This window comes from Adelges cooleyi, unplaced genomic scaffold, assembly GCF_023614345.1.
Source record: "Adelges cooleyi isolate 19-005CV unplaced genomic scaffold, UGA_ACOO_1.1 ACOO_flye_CR_arks_rails_tigmint_CR_PRNA_247, whole genome shotgun sequence".
NCBI lineage: Eukaryota > Metazoa > Arthropoda > Insecta > Hemiptera > Adelgidae > Adelges > Adelges cooleyi.
The window spans coordinates 2,017,459-2,037,836 of NW_026095912.1; the positions used below are offsets into that span (position 1 = coordinate 2,017,459).

At 33.7% G+C, this 20,378-nt stretch overlaps 2 protein-coding genes across 2 annotated transcripts; one reads left to right on the plus strand and one right to left on the minus strand.

Annotated features, from left to right (window-relative positions):
- Positions 1-810: 810 nt before the first annotated feature.
- LOC126836870 (uncharacterized) lies at positions 811-2,709 on the minus strand. The gene is made up of 4 exons (XM_050570537.1): positions 2,474-2,709; positions 2,350-2,394; positions 1,528-1,569; positions 811-1,055 (listed from the first exon to the last, which is right to left on the minus strand). The coding sequence occupies exons 1-4, from the start codon at positions 2,522-2,524 to the stop codon at positions 876-878; spliced, it is 318 nt and encodes a 105-aa protein (XP_050426494.1). The 5' UTR covers positions 2,525-2,709; the 3' UTR covers positions 811-875.
- A 9,507-nt stretch (positions 2,710-12,216) lies between these two features.
- LOC126836577 (uncharacterized) lies at positions 12,217-16,900 on the plus strand. The gene is made up of 3 exons (XM_050570117.1): positions 12,217-12,568; positions 14,276-14,435; positions 15,127-16,900. The coding sequence occupies exons 1-3, from the start codon at positions 12,269-12,271 to the stop codon at positions 16,179-16,181; spliced, it is 1,515 nt and encodes a 504-aa protein (XP_050426074.1). The 5' UTR covers positions 12,217-12,268; the 3' UTR covers positions 16,182-16,900.
- Positions 16,901-20,378: the final 3,478 nt, after the last annotated feature.

The window sequence follows — 20,378 nt, forward strand, 5'->3', positions numbered from 1 at the left end:
GCTTGGTGAGATTCATAGTCATAACATCTTAAACTATAGTTTTTAGTGTAATTAATCTTTATACTTTTTAACTGTAACTACACACAAGGCGTTCGCATAGTACGTTGAAAATAATAATAAATTATCGGTAAGTAAAAAGTAGTTTAATTGAAGAATGCTTGATGTAGGTATCACAATAATTTTTATTTTTCAATTTTTAGAAATTTGTTTATAATTATAAATTACAAGTTCTGTACAATGTTCTGCCATTATTATTTAGCAAGCTGTATTGATTACTTTTAAGCAATAACACCGTTTTTTTTAAATTAAAGGGGCTAACAGAAAACAAAATTGTATTAAATACTCTTTTAATTGTTAAATAACACATTTTATTGCTAACATTTCGATTTTTTTTTTTTTTGCAATATGCTTATAATTTTTTTGTACTCTTAATTTTAGTAATTAAAGCCATAGGTTACTTTTTCCTTATATTTGTATAATGTTTTCCACGTTATAAGTTAATATAAGCATGTTATTATCGAACAATCTATACAAGGTATACCTCACACGAAACTATGTTGTTTTTGGTGTTTGCATAAGTTGTATAATATATTATATAACATGCTATTAACTGCTATAGTAAGTAAAAACCGTTTTATTGGGGGGGGGGGGGGGGTTCTATACCTACGCACATTGTACCATAAATGTTTGATAATATAGATTTATATACTAGCACAGGATTTCGAGCAGAAACCATAGTTGTTAACCACAATAATTATTGTAAATTAAGAATTATTAATAAAAACATTCCAGTGTTTTGTAGGTGTATGATAATAATTTATTGAAAAACCCGTTACATGATTAAAATACACAAGTAATAAAATAATATTATAATTTTATTCTACTGAATCTTTAACTAAATCTCCTTCGTAGTATTGACTTGGGTATTGGTAACCATTCTGATGGCCGTATGCTTCATGAGCGCCGTATTGAGAGACGCTATTGTCGTTATAGATTGAAGCTTTTATCCTGTCTTCTTCGGTATAGTCATAATCACGATTATACCCTGGCGTGGCCTGTGCAAATATAATAAATAAAACAATTATTCGAAATATTTAGACGTCCAAAGAAATTTAGGTACTGTTGTCCAACTAGTCCCGTGACACTCGAAGTGATTCAAATTGAGGGGTAACTATTATTTTGTCAATAGGATATTTTGGCCAAAATCACTGACATTTGGCACAACTTTACCGTTATCGTTTGATAGTGTTATCAATATTTAGTATAACCAATATTCGGTACAGAACCAAGTATCTTATAACCAGGTCTGGGAACTCCGCAATGTTTTGCACACCGGTGGCCACCATATTGGTAAAAAAACGACTACTCTTTTCAGTGTAGGGAGCTGTTACCAGGTGTGGTTATAAAATATTATATTAGTACAGAATGACCGTTGAAAAAACATGAATATCGACGTGTTATATTTATTCTTAAATCATATATTATTATTCGAATATTTTTAGGAAAATCGACAAGTAGTATACGTACAATGTCTACTGGCAGGTCGCCATAGCATTGAGCAGCTTTCGTCTAATTTGTAAACAAAACAAAATTTAATTAGTTTGTATTTTCATGCAGATACAATATGATTGTTGGAAACCATCTCATGTTTGCAGCTTTAGGCCTTCAATGCCCATTAAGTTACATGATGATGATACAACGTTTATTTTACATGTAATTAACGATAAGTTCTAAAATAAGTAGGTAAAACACAACGTGGCAAAACATGATGTGTTTAGGTGGTTTCATTATCAAACTATAATTTCTAATATAGAAGTTACTATTTGAAAAGTAATTTTTCTGATTTTTTCAAAAAAAAAAACTTTGATTTGATATCTAGAGATGTTATGGAATTCATAAAAAAATAAATGTTTGTATTATATTTAAATTTCCGGTGTCATTAGGAGTACATTAACGGTACTTAACGGTACTAATTAAACAATTTTTAGAATTTTATTATCAATTACAAAACAATATATTTCCAAGAAAACTTAAGAAATTTTGGTTTTTTGATTTTACAACAATCCTATTTTTGGTCTACATTTAATAAAAATTAAGAAAACTGCAAGTCACTGAGATAAAATTTTATTTGATTTGAGGTTATGAGCTGATGTTAACTTGAATCATCACAAATTATACTAAACAAGAGTTAAATTTTTAATCATAAACAATTTTATTTGTTGTAAGACATAAAACCATTTTTGGTTAAGATTTTCATCAACGACTGAATAAGGCGATTTTCATATTTTTATTTTTATTGAATGTTTCTATTATTTTTATTAAAACGTGTTAATTTGAATTCAACTTTACCTCGGCTGGTTTATCAGGACCGCAATTTATACTGCAAATCAATGCCTGTAAAAAACAATTTCAAGGAAAATAAATTTTAAATGAAAATATTTTTTTTTGCAAAGTCATTAAGTTTTATACTTACAGATAATACCAATAGTATCGTCAAAAACATGTTGAATAAACTGGTCGACATAATAGAATACTATGTATGAACTGGGATTTCTAGTTGTTTAAAACTCAAATACTTACCGTTTCTAAAGAAAAATACTTCTCTATGCATTTTGTGATCAACTCGGTTCCTTTTATATCCAAAAACTCAAATGGGCACGAGGTTAAATGCAACCAAAACAAGTCTCTATGTTTGTCGGGTCATACATAAATGTGATTAATCATTTTTCACAAAAACAAATATTTTTGTTTTGATTTTCCTAGTTTTTTTTATATGTTTGCACAAAAAGAGTACCTACATTTCAACAAACCGAGATATCATTGGACGTTGTTGTTTCACACAATATTGTGACCTATTTTTTCAAGATTATTTACGCCCAAATAAATCTCTTTTTTCCAACTTGTACAGGTACTATTGGGCGAATAAATTTATCAAATATTATTCAGTGCGTTATGGCGTTTATAACAAATACACACAGTAGGATAAGAACGGCGGATTGAAAAATATAATACAAAAAAACAACAACAACATCAGTGTAAATAATACACAAAAACAGTATATTTTCTAGGTCTCGACCGCACTTCTCTCCCCGTCCAGAAAAAAAAAGTGTGCTTATTTATCTTCAGTCTAATTTTCAGACCTTAAGTCCTGAAAAAGTATCCACCTCTCTTAGGGGAAAGGGTTTATGATCATCTTTGGTTTGTCAACTTTTATCGGTAGTACTATGTTTCAAAAAAAAATTCCAAACAAACATGGAGCAAATATGACTATTTTTAAAAGGGTTTTAGTGCACCGTAATTTTAAGTATAAAAATATATCATTTTTTTGGGGCGTCTTTTTCGGTTTTCAAGGGAAATAAAAAGGCGCCATTTTTTGTATTTTTGGTCCGAATAAATACAATGAAAAAATGGAGATGTCAATACAATTTTTTTTTTAAATTAAATATAGTTTAATACTACACTGACTTATTTTTATTTGTTTTATTTTCCTCTAAATAGAAATTGTTTTAAAAAAGTTAATTATATTATAATTTGGGCGGGAAATCCGCTGGTGGGCTCAAATGTGTGATAAAATTAATAGATAAAGCTACAATCGAATAATTGTGTGATTTTTTTCTTCAATAAAAAGAAGTTTGTCTACAGATTCTAAAGAAAATTGCTGTACACTTGTTGAATGGGAAGATGTGAACTTTTTTCTTTATTTCTCTATTTCGAACGAAATTCGAGCACTAAAGATTTTGTATAAAGATTAATGGATCCCATACAAAATCCGTTTTAAATGTGTTTTTGTATTAAGCTTCTTTTTTTTTTATTTACTCTTAAAGTGTGTCGATTATTAGATAGTAGACAATTTCTTCAAGGCCCGTAAGTATGACCTAAAACTTTTAACTTAAAAACAATTTTCCATATGAAAACAGTGTTCTACAATATTTATTCTACAACGTTATGTGTGTCAACCGACTGAATAAACTATAACCAATTTTATTTTGTTCGATTTCACTGATAATTCTTAATATCACTATTATTGCATAATATATTGCATAATATATTGCAATAGGTAGTGTTTTTTTCAAAAGCAATAAATCCCAAATGCTTTTATTTGGTTAACAACTACTGTTTTACAGGCGACGAATACTCTAGGTCATATATTACACTAGTTAATTTCCTAGTTGTATTACAGTAATATTTTTTTAGGTTTTTGGATTTTTGTTATGACAAAAAAAACTTACGTCGACCAAAGTTTGAATTCATCCCTTCCCATTTCCCCCTATCTTGTACACCAGTTAAAAACAATATATGAATATATTATATTATATATATATATATATAATGTGCTTGTCCAATGCATAAACTAAATGGCAACACCCAAATAAAAAAGCTAATACACATCATTTAAAAAATATCAATACATTTTAACAATGTAAATGTCACATTAGATAGAAGCGGCTTTCTCTAATAATATTTCCAGTTATGTGAAAAACATCATAACTATTGATATTATTACATGAAGTTAAAGCCCTGTTTATGAGGAAGGGGGTAGGATAATTATAGTGTAAGAGTGTCTTCTAACAATGTACAGATAGGTAGACTTATTGACAGAAACAGCTATGTAAATTAGGTTACCTAAGAAGAAAATAAATATAATCAAAGTACAGATATTTTTTTTGTATGCCTTTTGGAGTTGGTTTGTGCATCTCAAACGAATTGGGGTTGAAGTTTGAATTATAGTAAGTGGTACTTTTATGGGTCAGCCGTAATATATTGTGTAAGCTAATAACAAAATAAACTACTTAAAGTTTGTAAAAAAAAAAAACACAAATAATATCTTCCTTGCAACGATAAAAAACACCTTAAAAAATACAATAATGTTTGCATTCGCATTTACTGTTTACTTATTCACTTGTTGTTTGTACTTGTACTTGAACCATGAAAATATACATACCTCTACCAGGTTTTTTTACAATATTATAAAATTTCCAAATGCCCGTGTCAAAACTTAATGATATATATAGTTTAAAATGTAGGTCACATAAAAGTTATAACACTCTAATAAATATCACAAAAAAATACAACAACATTGTAATATTAGGGTTTAGTATACTGGCCAAGTATTAAATTTAGTAAATCACATAGATGATGAATATGAGAAATTGGTATTACTGGTGTTGCATACATAGACCTCAGTGTGTTTTGGTGTTGAATAAAATTCGTGCCCATAAAAGATATAATTTCGACAAAATTATAAGTATTATGTCTTAGCCCATTAAGTATGCACTAATAATTACCCAATCAAGTTCTGACTGAAGTGTATAGCAATCAAGAAGTTATTGTAAAGTATAATTTTAAGTCGTCTCCAAAAAAGTGGAAAATACAATTTACAAAAAACGATAAAAGGTATCAATGACAACTAAAAATGTTGAAAATTACCTTGTAAACTTATTATAGTATCTATCGTGGAGATAGGAACTGATCCGAGACAATGGAGGATCAGTCTTAAAAAATAGGAGAGACATAGATAATTTTACAACACTCAACTTAAAGGACTGATTAAATATTTAAAAAGCAGAAACAGACAAAGAATACTTTTTAAGGAAAGGAGGAAGATATTTCGGTACTATTTTTTATCTTTGGGTCCAATTTTTGGACCCATTTGAAATCAAGGTAACAATACATTTTTAGTTTGGTTTTTTTTTTGCCAAATTACCCCAAAAAACGTTGTCTACAATATCATCGATATCATTGAAAAAAAGTCTAAAGTAGACATTTTTAAAGAAATGTCAAACCTAATAAAATCAACAGTACAATTTTGTTTTGTTTATTTCCTTATTTACCAGCGACCTGTAATTTTCAAAGGCCGCGCATATGTTGTTTTGATCATTTTTTTTGTCAAAACAACTATCTTCGCTTTTCAATAGTAAACAATACATAAAACAAACAAATAGTGTACTAGCTATATTTTGCAATAATACAATATAATCCAGATACGAATAATAAAAAACAAAACCGAATCCATAGTTGCCCAAACAGGCACTATTACAACTGTCCATTGTATTTCCCGAGTAAATCCAAACTCGCCAAAAGCAGCACAGAACTATACAAAAACTATTGATGTTAATGATATTTTATAATATTGGTGGGTGTCCTTGTTTCATACAAAATTTTAGAAAGAATAAATATAATTTCAACTGTTTCGGATTCGTGGGGGGGGGGGGGGAATTCTAGTCTTAAACTAAAATTGTCTGCCAAGATTGCACTTAGATATGACCGCCCACTAAAGATGAAATCGAATAGCTTAAAATTTAGTCTAGTGGCAGTCAGTAAATTTGTCAGTATTTTTTTTCTGACCAAATTCAACCAACTGCCGTTAATTAAATGTGAGAGGTGGAATATATATGTTAATAATAATAATTAAAATTTAAATTAATAGAAATTGTCGAATAAACAGTGGAAAAAATCCAGATTAGAGAATATTGACAAATGACAATGCCAAATAAAAATTATATAAAACAACATATTTTCGGTTAAAATGTAAATTTAAAGGTTTTCTATATTATTCATTTTTTTAATTGGAAATTTTAAAAATCTTATAATACGGATTTGTCGACACTTGCAGAATCGAAAACAACAAAAATAACTATAAACCATAGACAACAATAATAATTATTGTTAAAATTTTCTTTTGTCACAATACTATTCATAAGTTTTATTTGAAAGACATAACATATTTATACAGAAAAAGATTATTATTGCTATCAAAATGAGACAGTCATTTCCTCCGCTTCACGGAAAAACATTGAATCATGGATATGTTATTTCTAATCTCTTATCTTCAGGTGTGGTTTTGTGTGACCAAATAGGCATCGCCAAATTTCATGTTGCCAGCCCAATAACATAATATTTCATATGTTAATTTATTTTTATTTCTTGAAAATAAAATAAAACATAATATTAACCACACGAGAAAAAACCCTTAAACCGACACAGTTTTCAAACATTTAATGGACTACTTAAAACGTTTTGGTGGCAGCTGTGCAGCACCTTAGTGCGTTGTCTAGTACACTATTAATGTGTCAGTACTAATAATATTGTGTTAACATTACTAGACGGGACGACTCATATAGTTTCCGGAATTGTTACACACCGTTTCGGACGGAAACATTAAAGAAACGACTTATCTAAAGCGGATATCGTTAATTTTTATTCCTGTAACTAATAACAACATCAATATACTTCAAAGCTGATGCGACCAGTTGCGACAGAACACGATAAAACATTTTTTTAAAAAGGCTGGTATAAAAGTTCTTAGAAAAAAAATAATACATTAAAACAGTACCCAATTTAAAAATACTCGAAAATAAAAGTTTTAACGCTACAACATAAAAAAACATGTATTTATACTATTCTATTGTTCGTCGTCGATAAAATTCACTAAAACTTGAGTAACAAAAGTGAAATTGATTTTGGAATAACATTATGTAAACTAAAAAGTCTACACCTACCCTGTTCTTTATTTCCATTACATAATTTAACTTTTCGTAAAGCCTGAAATGTAAATACATTGGGTCGCAGCTTGCTTTCGTAGAACAAATCGCTGCAACTTGAAAATGGAATAACGCTGTACAATATAATATACCACTGAAAATAGGATCACTTTACTGCAGAACTATAAATGTACAATGTCGGTCAAGATCGGTCACACTACCGGAATACCTTTTGCACAATTATTGTTGAGTGTTGACTCATCTGACGCGTTATGCCAAAGACGGTCGTCCGTACTTACAGACATGAGACACCTCAAGTGATGAGTAAATCTTTAACAATGTATCTCGTGTTCATTATGTTATACTATACAATAAGTGTATAGATTGTACTTGCAGTTATGGACAATATTTTGGTTAGTCATCCAATGCCATACCTACTCCGTCAATAATAATTGTTGTAGTATATTTTGGCCATCAAATTTTACCTCGGTTCGATTGGCAAGTAACACGGGTTGCCTTATACACCTAGAATATAAGCTATTTCAAAAAAAAAAAACGATCAGTTCCAATAACAAACGAGTTAGACACTTGTATTCTCAAGTACTTATGCAATAGTTGACACCCAATGGAAAAAAAAGCATGTTAATGAACCGTCGTGTCACTCAATGATTCACATTACCGTTCGGTGAACCCAATGGGCAAGGAAACTAATGTATTCCTATTACTACTACTACTAAAACTGCATATATGTAGTAATAGGTACATCCGTATTTCATTATTACTTTCTATTATCAGACACACACAATGTAGAGAGATCTACAAGACGTCAAAACCCCTGTCGTTGTAACTTACCTCCAAAACATTGCCAAAAACATATTAAAAAAAAATAATTCGATTTTTTCTAATTATATCACTGACCGTGGAGGAATCCAGTTGTCCCGTCATATCTCGTGTACTCGTCTTGCACTCTGCATGTTCCCGTGTGGATGTTCGAGAAAAAAATCATTCCAAGGAACCGTAATTTCCTCATGACGTTTCACGTCCAAACCGATGAAAACAATAAATGTGTTTACCAAAAAAACTGGAAATTGTTATTGCTCTGCCATTGTCGTCATTGAATCTCCGTCTATTTGGTTAGTCATCTCGACACGGTGGAAGTGGAAGAGGAGGTGGTGGTTTGGCGGACGAATGTCTAGATCCGGCACCGGCAGATCAACCTGCTGGTATTCCCCGACGTTAAAAACAAAATAACTATATTAATTAAAATTTAAAAAAAATACATAAACATATATATACAGAGTGTACCAAAAACAAATATCGCATTTTACTATCACATAGATTAGATCCAAACGGTGCACTCTGGCATTACGGTACTGATATACGTGTGACGAGCAATGGAATTATCGTAGAAAACAAATTGAAAATAATATTAATTATTAGCATTGTGTAGTAGTAATAGTGGTAAAGTCAAATACCAGACAGTAAAGACAGAACTTGGTACAGACAGCACTTGATTTACACTCTACTGGTTTAAACTGTACTGATTAAGGCTGTACTTGGTGTTTTCTTTTCAAAATAGTAAATAGGACATGTATTTAAATTTGTTTTAAAATTCCGAAACTTATGTACGTTGTCCATAACACATGTTTTTTGATTAGACTGTATTAGCAAAATGTTTATGCCATTCGTTTGTCTGTAAACAAAGTTTATACTTTATAAAAGTGATTGCCAGTCCTCCTACGTTGTTGCATAAGCTATAACTATACATTATGGAAACCGGATTCTCATTAGTCATAGCGCCGATGGTTCCACTTATACAGACAGATGTGTACAAGTAAACTGTAAAGGGTGATTCATGGAGTGCACGTTTCATTTGGAGTAACTAGATTTAGATAATACTTACTATGAAAACAAATTTCGAGGACAAGAATTCCTTAACGCGTTGTAGATAGTAGAAACTATTTTCTTTTTTTTAATTAATTGAACAAACTTTCGAAGAATATAATATTATAAATTACATTCATAATACTAGTATTATATTGCAGGTCGAGTTCAAGAAATAAACTAGTTTGATAAGAAGTAGATAATTGTGTTTGGCCTTTTTCTAGTTGATTAATTTGTGTATAATATTGTCTAGGTATAAAATATATGACATAATTCATAAATATCAGTGACCAAAAAGGTGTAGATCTACTTTGGCCGTCATAGGCATAGCTGTCCTCAAGGCTTGTGCAACAGGTGGGACAGTGTAAACCGGGGAAATAACTTGTACGAATAATTATAATAATATCACACGAGCAAGAGTGTAATTACCCGTTTGTATATTTTTGTTATTACTATATTATATACTATTATTACAATGTATACACTTAGGTACGGGTATTATAATATATTGTGTATATTATCATAAATTATTATACAATAAAAATAATTATATTATACAGGGTGATCACTTAAGATTCGTGACACGCGTTTGCTCTTAAAAATAATAATGGCAACACATTTAAACACTATAGGTTAAACGGTAACGTATACACTATTTATCGAACCGTTTTAAAATAACAATGATCTAGTAAAATTGTTGACCCAATCCCATAATCAGTTTTGGATGTTTATACTTTTAAAATTATTGATAAAGTTTCATACTTAGGACGGCAGGAAGTAGGGGGGAAAGAAAAACTACAAAATTGCAATTTTTCAAGAGAAAATCAGCGACTTATCCTTAATAAATAATCCTGTATACCAGACTTGTGTACAATAAAAACAAATGTTTTTTTTATTTCTTACATTTATAATTGAGTTTTGGTTTTATCTGTTTCAATGCAATGTAACTTGGAGTGCATTGTTGCAGCTGTAAAAATAATTTATGCCCAATTGTAAAACTGTTGATCAGTTGTCAAGTTGGATTTTTTCAAATGAAAAACCAAAATTTCCCATGTAACGTGTCATATTGTATAAGACCGATTTTTCGTCCTCGATTTTAAACTTTGGTAATTCTTAAAGCGATCATCTTAAACAGCTAATTACCAGCCGAAGTTTTCAGCAAATTATTCTAAATGTGAAAAATGTATTGATTACATACGTATTTTCCATTTTTAGCGCTAAAAGGTGATAGGGAAACCCACAAACGAACGGAGAAGATTACATAATAATGAACTTTAAATCCAGTATCAAAGGCCAGCCGCAAAGAGTTAAAGTGGTCGCTAAAAAAATACTGATGTGGGCATATTATATTATCATATGTATATAATTTAACATTGATTCGTTTTTTTAGTTTATTTATAGTTAAAGGTAACTATTTTTTTTTTTTTAATTAATCGAATAAACTCATAACATACATTCACACCACAGTATTGTATTGCAATAATTTGATTGTAATAAACAACTAGTTTAAAAAGAAGTAAAATAACAAGAAGTAGATTAGAATAATAATTATGTTTTACCTTTTTCTGGACGATTAATTATTTTCGTATAAATATGACATAAAATATATAACAATTAAAATTGTTATCTTTCAAAAATGGCCTTGAAGGGTATGACGTCCTATCTCTATTTCTCTCTCTCTCACACACACACTTGAAGAGAAAACCAGTAATTGATTTGGTAAAAAAGTACATTTTAGTATTCCTCACATTACCACTTAAAATATACAAAACAATTAGGTATAAACTTATTTTTATATCAATTAAATAATCATTTTTCATTTTTAAACATCATCATTTCATCAAGATCTCATACAGGTAGTATAATATAAGCAAATGTACTTAAAAAAATAATAAATAGAAATTATTATAATAGAGTACAATACATGTAGTGTGTGGGTGACAAAATCAGTAAAAGTACTCAGCGCCCCTCCCTCCCCACCTGAGAAAACGAGACGTGTAATTAACAGGTATCACGTGAATCACCCTGTGTACTCCTCGCGGCGGCCCGTCTGCCTCGGTGCGAGCCGCTGCGCTGGCCTGGCCTGGCCCGATCATGGCTACGTCATCGTTTGGCGCGTAGGTAAAAGAAGACGTAAAATAAAAAAATAAAACGGCGGCTGCGGCGACGGCGATGGCGACTCCTCGACGGACACGTAAAAAAAAAAAAAAACGCATGACTGTGCGCGCCGCGTCTAATAATATATGATGATTTTTTTTTATTATTATTATTATTATTACTTCTTTTTTTTTATTTCACTACTACTCCAACGGAGAGTCGTTTCATTATAAAACGTGCGGCCGGCCGACGGCATGCGGTCAGTAGTATAGCCCGGGCTGGCACGGCAGCAGCTGTTGTGTAGCGATTATTTTTTTTTTTTTTTATATATATACATACATAATAATAATAATAATAATAATAAAATAATTCGCCAATCGCGATGACATTGCGGATGCCGGCGAATCGCGTGCGTCCCACGTGTACTCGGGCCGCTGGTCGTATGTGCTAATATTATACTGTTGTTTGTGGGGAAAAAAATTATTATTTATAATATAAATTATTTATTCGATTCCAATCAACACACACACACACCTTCGTCCGTCGGTCGCGATAACCTAAATAATAATAATAATGATAATGATAATTGTATAATATAATATTATGTATATACATACTACTTTCGCCGGGTCATCTTGTTAATTATTATTATTACTTTTTTACCGTTTGATAATCGTTTTATTTTTATTTTATTTGTGTGAATTTTTTTTTTTTTTTTAATTATGCGTTCACGCCGGCCGGCCGACCGATAACACCGGTGCGGCGCGCGTACACCGTGAATTTACAACGACGGCCGTCCGCCTATTATGGGCAACGCCGTACGCGACAACGGTCGGTGGTCGCGTTTCGTCGTGGTCAGCAGCAGCAGGACTACGTGCAGTTGTGCCGCCGTGGACGCGCCGCCGCCGCCGCCACGGTCACAAGTCCTCGTGCTAGTCGTCGTCGTCGTCGTCCTGCTGTGCGTCGACTTTGTCACGTGCACCTCAGCCGCCGCGGCCGACGGACAAAGTTTCCCGGAACCGCCGGCGCGCCGGCCGGACCTGGCCGAATTGCGGCACAACATCATCAAAGGACTAAAACTGGACAAACTGCCCGACATGACCAAGGTGAGAATAATAATATATCTATATATTATTTTTATTGGGCCTTTTTTTTTTTTTTTGGAAATCTCATCTTTTGGTTTTCGGTTTTTCCGGTTGTGATTTTTTTTTTTTTTTTGAGGTTATCCTGAATATCATTATATACCGTTCTTTCTAAAACTGCAATTTTATAGTTTCTTTTTGCGAATATTTTTTATTCATGTGGGTTTTACATTTTACAATATTCAAATTTGTAACCTAACCTAACCTAACCTAGATCGTTAGCGACTTTTCAAAATCAAATTGTAACGTAACATTTTTCTCATATTTAATTGAATTTCTAATTTACAATGATCTACCGACACTTTAGACTGATCGATGACCAGTTTTGAGTTGGCAATTATCATTAGAGTTGTATTCAAATTAAACGTCGGAGTGCGGTTGATAAAAAAAACTCCACCCTTCTTCCCGCGGTAAATTTTAAACTTTATTCAAAACTGGTTTTGGACCGGTGAAAATGTCTTTGCCAATTAATTGTTATTTAAAAAAGTCAGTTGAACACTTAAGTACGTTGCCGTTTAATTTCCAAAAGTCGATAATGTTTTACAAGAAAATACCAAAACAATTAATATATTATACAAATTTGAATATTGTCTAATACTGCGATGTAGCATAGGTAAACGGTGTAAGATGTTCAAAAATAATATCAGCTACAAAATATCAATTATTTTTTAGAGGAAACATAATAATTATTATTATTATTACACGTTTACACGGTTTTTTCATTTGTTGGAAATTTTCCTAGTGATAAAAAAACCGCTAAAATCCATTTATATTGCAATAAGCCCGAAATTTGTTTGATTACTTGCATGAATACTAAAACGAAACGACAAAATTAAAAAATATGACGAATAAAACGATAATAAATCTCCTTTGAAAATAGTTTCATAATAATAGTAGTTGATAATATACAAAATTCCCAATTGTCGTTATTAACTGTTAGTACGACCTTTACTTTTGAACAAAAAAAATCTATGATATACAAAAAAATATAAAACTACCTGATACTTTCTAACGTCAAGTGAATATGTTACTTGAATCTTTCAAAAATCTTAAAAAATGCATTACCTATTTTGTTATTAATAAAAACAGTTGTATACACGACCTCCTAAATTTACTTAAGTAATTAAACTTACCTAATGGCGTTAATAACTTTTTTTTATATCTAGGGTCGTCCAATTTTTTAAATTGTTATAAAGAGCACTTTATCTAAAGTCATTCCCTTTTCAGAAAAAAAACATACTTATCTCGGTACAATTACAGTTTTTATTAAATTGAAATTATATCAGTGTTGCTTTCTGCGGTGTATATAATATGCTGTACAATTGATGTGGCGTGTAATGTATTGTGTGCATCATATTTCATCTGGAATTTAATATCCAAATAATTTTTTCAAAATTTAACTTGTAATTTTGAATTAACGAACCGTGCTATGCGCGAAAACGGTCGCAGATTCCGTACGGAATTCCCGCCGTCAACGGTGGTACCCCACTCGTGGCTTGTGGACAGGCGGGTGACGAAAACCCCTCTTGACGGCCGGGAATCCCGCAACGTATAGGTTGCCGTTTTCGCGCACTGCGCTGACCAACAGGGTGATTTTGTGCCACGGGCCACAAATTCCATAATAAAGACTTGAACTGATGTGTATTTTGTTTGTTTTCCTTGGGCGTCCAGGTGGAAATCGGCAACGACGAATTCCACTGCAAGTATTTGGAATATTTCCGCCGGTTGTACATGGACGAAGACGAGTATTCGCCGGCAGCAGGTTATGATAATGACGTATCGGCAATACAAGTGCAGGGCCAGGTGAAACGCGAACCGGCCGCGGGATCAGGTATGTGTATAATAATACAGTCACAACGAGACATTACCTACATACCTATAACATAATTATAATATATAGGCATACAATGTACATTTGCGACGGTCGGTAAAAAGCAAAACGCGCACTTACACTCGTGTAGGTAACGAAAAGAAATTGTGTAATTTATTTATTTAATTTTTGGCTAGATTTCTGATCGCTTTGGGGGTTTAGAAGACCTGAATGGGGTTCAGGCATAAAAATAAATACACTTAATTGTAAAAAAAACAATATTATTTTCTCAGGTCCGCATCGAAGCTCAAATGTATTATAAAAGTTCACAAAAAACTATTTTTTGTGTACCAGTTTACTTGTTAATCCAATTAGGTCTGAATAAAAATGAAATTAAGGGGCGAGTGTAGATATACAGGTGTTAACTGACAATATTTAAAAAACTGTTCAGAACGCAATATTTTATTAAATATATATTCAAATGCATTCAACTGTTTGTTTTAATGTTTTGCTAAATTGTCTTAATATATCCTATCACTTTGATTGATTCAAAATATTTTTAAAACTATTCAAATAAAAAAACTATTCAACAACAAAAAATGTCACTAACACCTTTACATCCACTGACCCCTTCAAATATTGTTTAGATCATATTTATTGGCATAATTCAAGGCTCAACCCTGACTAAACGTGGGTTTTATGCTGTTTCCAGGAAACGACGGCCGAGCCTGGACGACGGAATACGTCACTTTTCCGGTGCATTGGAAGTTGCGGCACACCGAAGACTCGGCCATCATCAGGGCGGTGGTGCGGCTGTACGGCAAACGGGTGCAGCCGCACGGTGCGGCGCCCGTGCGGGTGCATGCGTACGGCCGTTTGTACACGACGGCCGCCGGCAGTCTGGCCGTCACCGAATCGGTGGCGGATATCGCGTGGCCCGCCAGAGGCCGAGACGACGGCCGCTGGCTGGACGTGGACGTGACCGAGATGTTGCGCAGGCCCAGAGACCGGCGCAACGGCACGCTCGAGCTGTCGGTGCGGGCGTCCGACGCGTCCGTCGGTTTCGGCCACCGGACGCCCGTGTTGCACGTGTTCCTTAACGGCGTCGACGTGGACGACGTGGTCGACGGCACGGCAGCGGTGGCGTGCGCCGGCGGCGACGTCAGGAAGCGGAGAAGACGGGACAGCGGCGGTGTCAAGCGGCCGCTACAGACGACTTTCCCGACGGACGGCGGCGGGGCGGGCCGCCGGCGCCGGACCGACTGCAAACCGGCGGCCCCGCCGGTGGACGACAAGACGGCGGCGGCGACAGCGTCCAATCGGAGTAACGCCACCGTGACGGAACACAACAACAAGTGTTGTCGCGAAGAGATGCGAGTGGTGTTCGCCGACATACCCGGATTCGACTTTATCATCGAGCCCAAATGGTTCGACGCGGGCCTGTGCCGCGGCCGGTGTCCGGCCAAGTACAATCCGGCCACGAGGCACGCGTTCATCCAGAGCCTGCTGTGGAAGCAGCACGCGCCCAGACGGCAACAGCAGGAAACGGAACAGGCCCAGCGGTACGGGCGGCACAGGATGCGGCACGGCGGCAAACGGGATGGCGGCGATTCGGCGGCCGCGCAACCGCCGCCGCCGCCCAAGCCGTGTTGCGCGCCCAGCAAGCTCGACCGGTTGCAGATCGTGCACATCGACGAGCTGAACCCGACCAACTTGAAAGTGACCACCTGGAAAGAAATGGCTGTCGTCGAATGCGCTTGCTCGTAGCACCGCGGAAAAGCTCGAAGCAGAGCCGAAAACCCCGACGGGTTCGACCCGTTTTGCGAAGCTACTAAATGCACCCCGCGCGGCCTTGCGCGGCACATACGCGGAGTATACGCGCCCGAACACGGCGCACGGCCGTCGGCGGTCTTCGACGCGACCGGCCGTGGCGGCGTTGATGATACTATATGAGACCGATTCCGGTGCACACACTTTTCCTATTGCGATCTGCGATCTACGTCCGTGGTCGGTTTGTGGCACGATGACGACGACGACGATACCACGCAAAAAAAAAACTGTGGACGAAAATTCCAAAGCTTGACCACACGCGCTTTTGTTGTTATTCCTTAGGGCTTTTTTTTTTTGTTGTTTTTTTATCTTAACGTTTTCCGAGCCAATACATTGTGTTCACGTCCTCGGCGTCCAAATTATATTTAATTTTTGTATCATTTTATAATTTATTTATTTTTCTTTCTCCTCTTCCTTCTCATTCTGGCTTCTCTTCGTCTTCTTTCTCGATCATCCATCTGTCGAATAATCGATTAAAAACCAGACAAAAATCATCGATAATTTGTTCAAAAATCGATTTTTATATTTTAAATATTGTATTATTATCACTATTTATTAATTTTTCTCTCAATTAGAGTTACAAAAATGTTTTTATTTTTTGATTTTTGTATTGCATATTTTATTTTTGCCGTTTTCGTTTTTATCAATGGACAAGACAACAGACTACTTATATTAAACTATCTTTTTTTCGTTTTTTTTTTTTTTTTTATATAAGCCATATTGTAACTGTGATATTTTTTGTTTGTTTGTTTTGTAATATAAAACTGTCACTATTGTACAATAAATTATACTTTTTGTTTACTAAATATTTAAGATTTATCAATCAAAGCCATTTGCGTTGGTTCGGGAAACAATATACTATGGGGTTTGCAAGGAAAGTCGAGTACACCTAGTACCTACAATGAAATGTGTTTGACAACGGCTGGTGTGTTGTATTGCAAAAAAAGGGAGGGTGGGTTTACCTATCCCTTTGCTGATGTATCCGCCTTATGATCAAGGTTAGGTTAGGTTTCGACGACAACAGCTGTTTCGACAGGCACTTGATAGGTTTAAGTGTAAAACCACTTTACAGCAATTCGTCTATGATTTCTACTGTATTTTGATTTTGTAAAACATATCATTTCCCATCTTTTCCACAGGAATTAACAACTTGAGCAATATAAATAATGTTTTCCCGCAGTTTTCGAACAAACCTTTGTCGTTGGTTAGGTTTGGTTAGGTTAGGTTTGGTGAGGTTTGGTTAGATTAGGTTAGGTTAGGTTGGGGGGGGAAGTAATGCCTCAACAGGCAAGTACCTCCCCAGTTTTCTATGGATGCATGTGATATAAAAAAAAAAAAAAAAGGTTAGGTTAGGTTTTCCCCTACAATTTGAAGAGGATCACATTATCCGAGACCCTGGCGGCACAGACAACGAATTATTGTGATTCCACAGTCCTGAGCCTAAACATCCGATTAGGATAATTGGTAGGATCCTGTTGGGTCACGATTGGCCGCCAAAAAAAAAAAACAGTGCAAAGAAACAATGCAATTATTCGAGCAGCGATAAAAAGTGTTGGGACAAAACATCAAAATATGATAATAATATTTAAAACGAACGGTAGGTACTCATTGGGAAAATATGCGCGGTACCGGCACGCGATGACGTGGGCTAATTATAGCCCCCTGGGCGCATAAATGCTATTTCCGTGGCGATTTGTAACCGATTATGTTGTTTGTGTATAATAATAATCTATTATGTATTATTTTAAACGTTAACGATATTAAACGAATAACATTATTATCGTTGTTGTGTGTGTGTGTGTACATAATTTTTAATAGTAATAAAGCGTGTAAAAATAATGGTCTAATGGTGGTAAATTTAGATTACTGACAACGGCGCCGCGGTTTTAGCAGGTTAGGTAGGTGGTCGACGATTGAGAGCCTCTGCGGTTTAACGCGGTCATAAACAAATATTATTATCACATCATCATTGGGACCGCATATGATACAATAATAATATTATTATCATGTGTGTGTGTGTGTGTGTGCTGTGTGTTTGTATAATATTATATTGTACGGATATATTTATAAACGGCGGAATGTCTAAAAATATTCCAAGGAAACGACACTGCGTGGGCGACCGACGGAATTACACTCTGGGCCGGCACTGTTTATTATGTAAATTATGATATATGTATTTATATTGTTATCGGCAAATGTTTTAAAATTAAAAGAAAACCCGTTTAAATGCACATCGTGTGTACTTTGACTTTGACTTTTGAGCCTCTCATGCGCTTGCCGTATGCGCGGGTATTTTTTGTTTTTAACATTTTATAATATAAAAAATATCAATAACAATTTAATACAATATATTGATAAGCGTTATCAGCTGCGCCATTAGAATTTACAAGACATGATATTATTTCGGCCATTTTTCAATATTAAGTAATCAATATTCAAATGAAACCCTAAAAAAGCGACTTGAAAACTTCTGACGTTTTACCTACATCACAACCCCAACGACTAAAAAAATTGTCAGAACTTAGATTTTTTTTTTGCACTTTTATTTTTAGCATCAGCTGGTATTTACAATTATTATTCATAGTTTTCAAATAGTCTAGGGTCAAAACCAATCCCTTATATGCTTGTATCAAAAAAAAAAATAAACATGCGGCGGCCATATTATTGTACAAACTTGTGTAGTATTTTTATTTTAAAAAATGATAATAAAAAAAAATGCATTGATTATTGGTAAATAGATAGATCCGCCACCATCCGAGTTACAGATTATAAGTCCAGAATACAAAGAGTAACAAAATTGTAAAGATATTTTCAACTAATAAACAAAGACAGACATTTTTTTAATTAAAAATATATTATTGCACAAACTTGTGGCTAAATCATATCCAAATTTAAAAGGGAGCAATGACGTTTTTAGCCGTTCAACAAGCGTCCGCGTTTAAAACAATGCTTTAAAACACAAAATACAAAGTGAAAATATAATATCATTACCTTTCCAACATTGGCCCCAACATAGCTGGTAATATATTATGTATGTTAATCGGTTAACAACCGCGGGCATAGACTATTCGACCGCTTATTATCTAATATTATATTGTAATGGAAGCGATAAAAAAAAAATGTAAAAAAAAACCTATATAATATTATATTATATCCATTACAATAATACCTGTGTCATCGATAAAAATTAAAAAAAAAAAAAAATTTCACGCCAAGAACGTGCCACGCATTGTGCATAATATATATTATTCTAATTTCTGCCTAATAGTATTGTTATTGGTACAAGTAGAATACTACTCATAGTATTAATAATTCTAACCTTTGAGGAACAACACGCCTAGAGATTTTATAGAATTAAAAAAAAAATGTAGTTATCTATACATTTTATAATAATAATATATATAGTTTAATAGTATGTTGTTAGCTATTTTTTTTTAAACTGCTATACCAAACGGGGGGCTTTTTTAATTATTGTTTTTCTCAATGAAAAAGGTCAGATAAACTAAAAAAAAAATATATATTCCACTATATTATTATTATATAACATGAAGAAAAAAAAACGGATTCAGACCGGCATTTTAACTAGTTAGGCATCAAGTTGAACTACAGCAAACGAATATCGACTTTTGACCCGTTGTACTATTTATCTGCAACGTTTTAATTCATCTTGTACAATAAATACATACATACATGCATGCATATTATATATATATATATTATACTTTCCGATCAAGGTAAGTAGTGTAATATTATAATATATGGTTTTGCATGGTTTTTTTTTTTGTTATCAATGCGGTTTTATGGTATTAAAATATTTTATTATTATGTATTATTAGGTAGTACGTTAATTCCGACTTCCCACGGTCTGATTTTTCATAATTATAATAATTATTATAATACCTATCCAATTTGTTCAAGGTTTGGCCGAGTCAAAAGTCAAACCGGCTTCTTTTTATTTAAATAGGCTACAAAAAAATAAATTGAGCTACTAAAATAATTTAATATATTTTAAACAGCTTCCGCCGTACAATATAATAACATGTATTGTCCAAAAATGTTTTGTGTATACTTACCTACACTTGTCTGTTGCTAATTGCTATCATTGTGCATGTTTGGTGGTGTCTGGTCGAATTC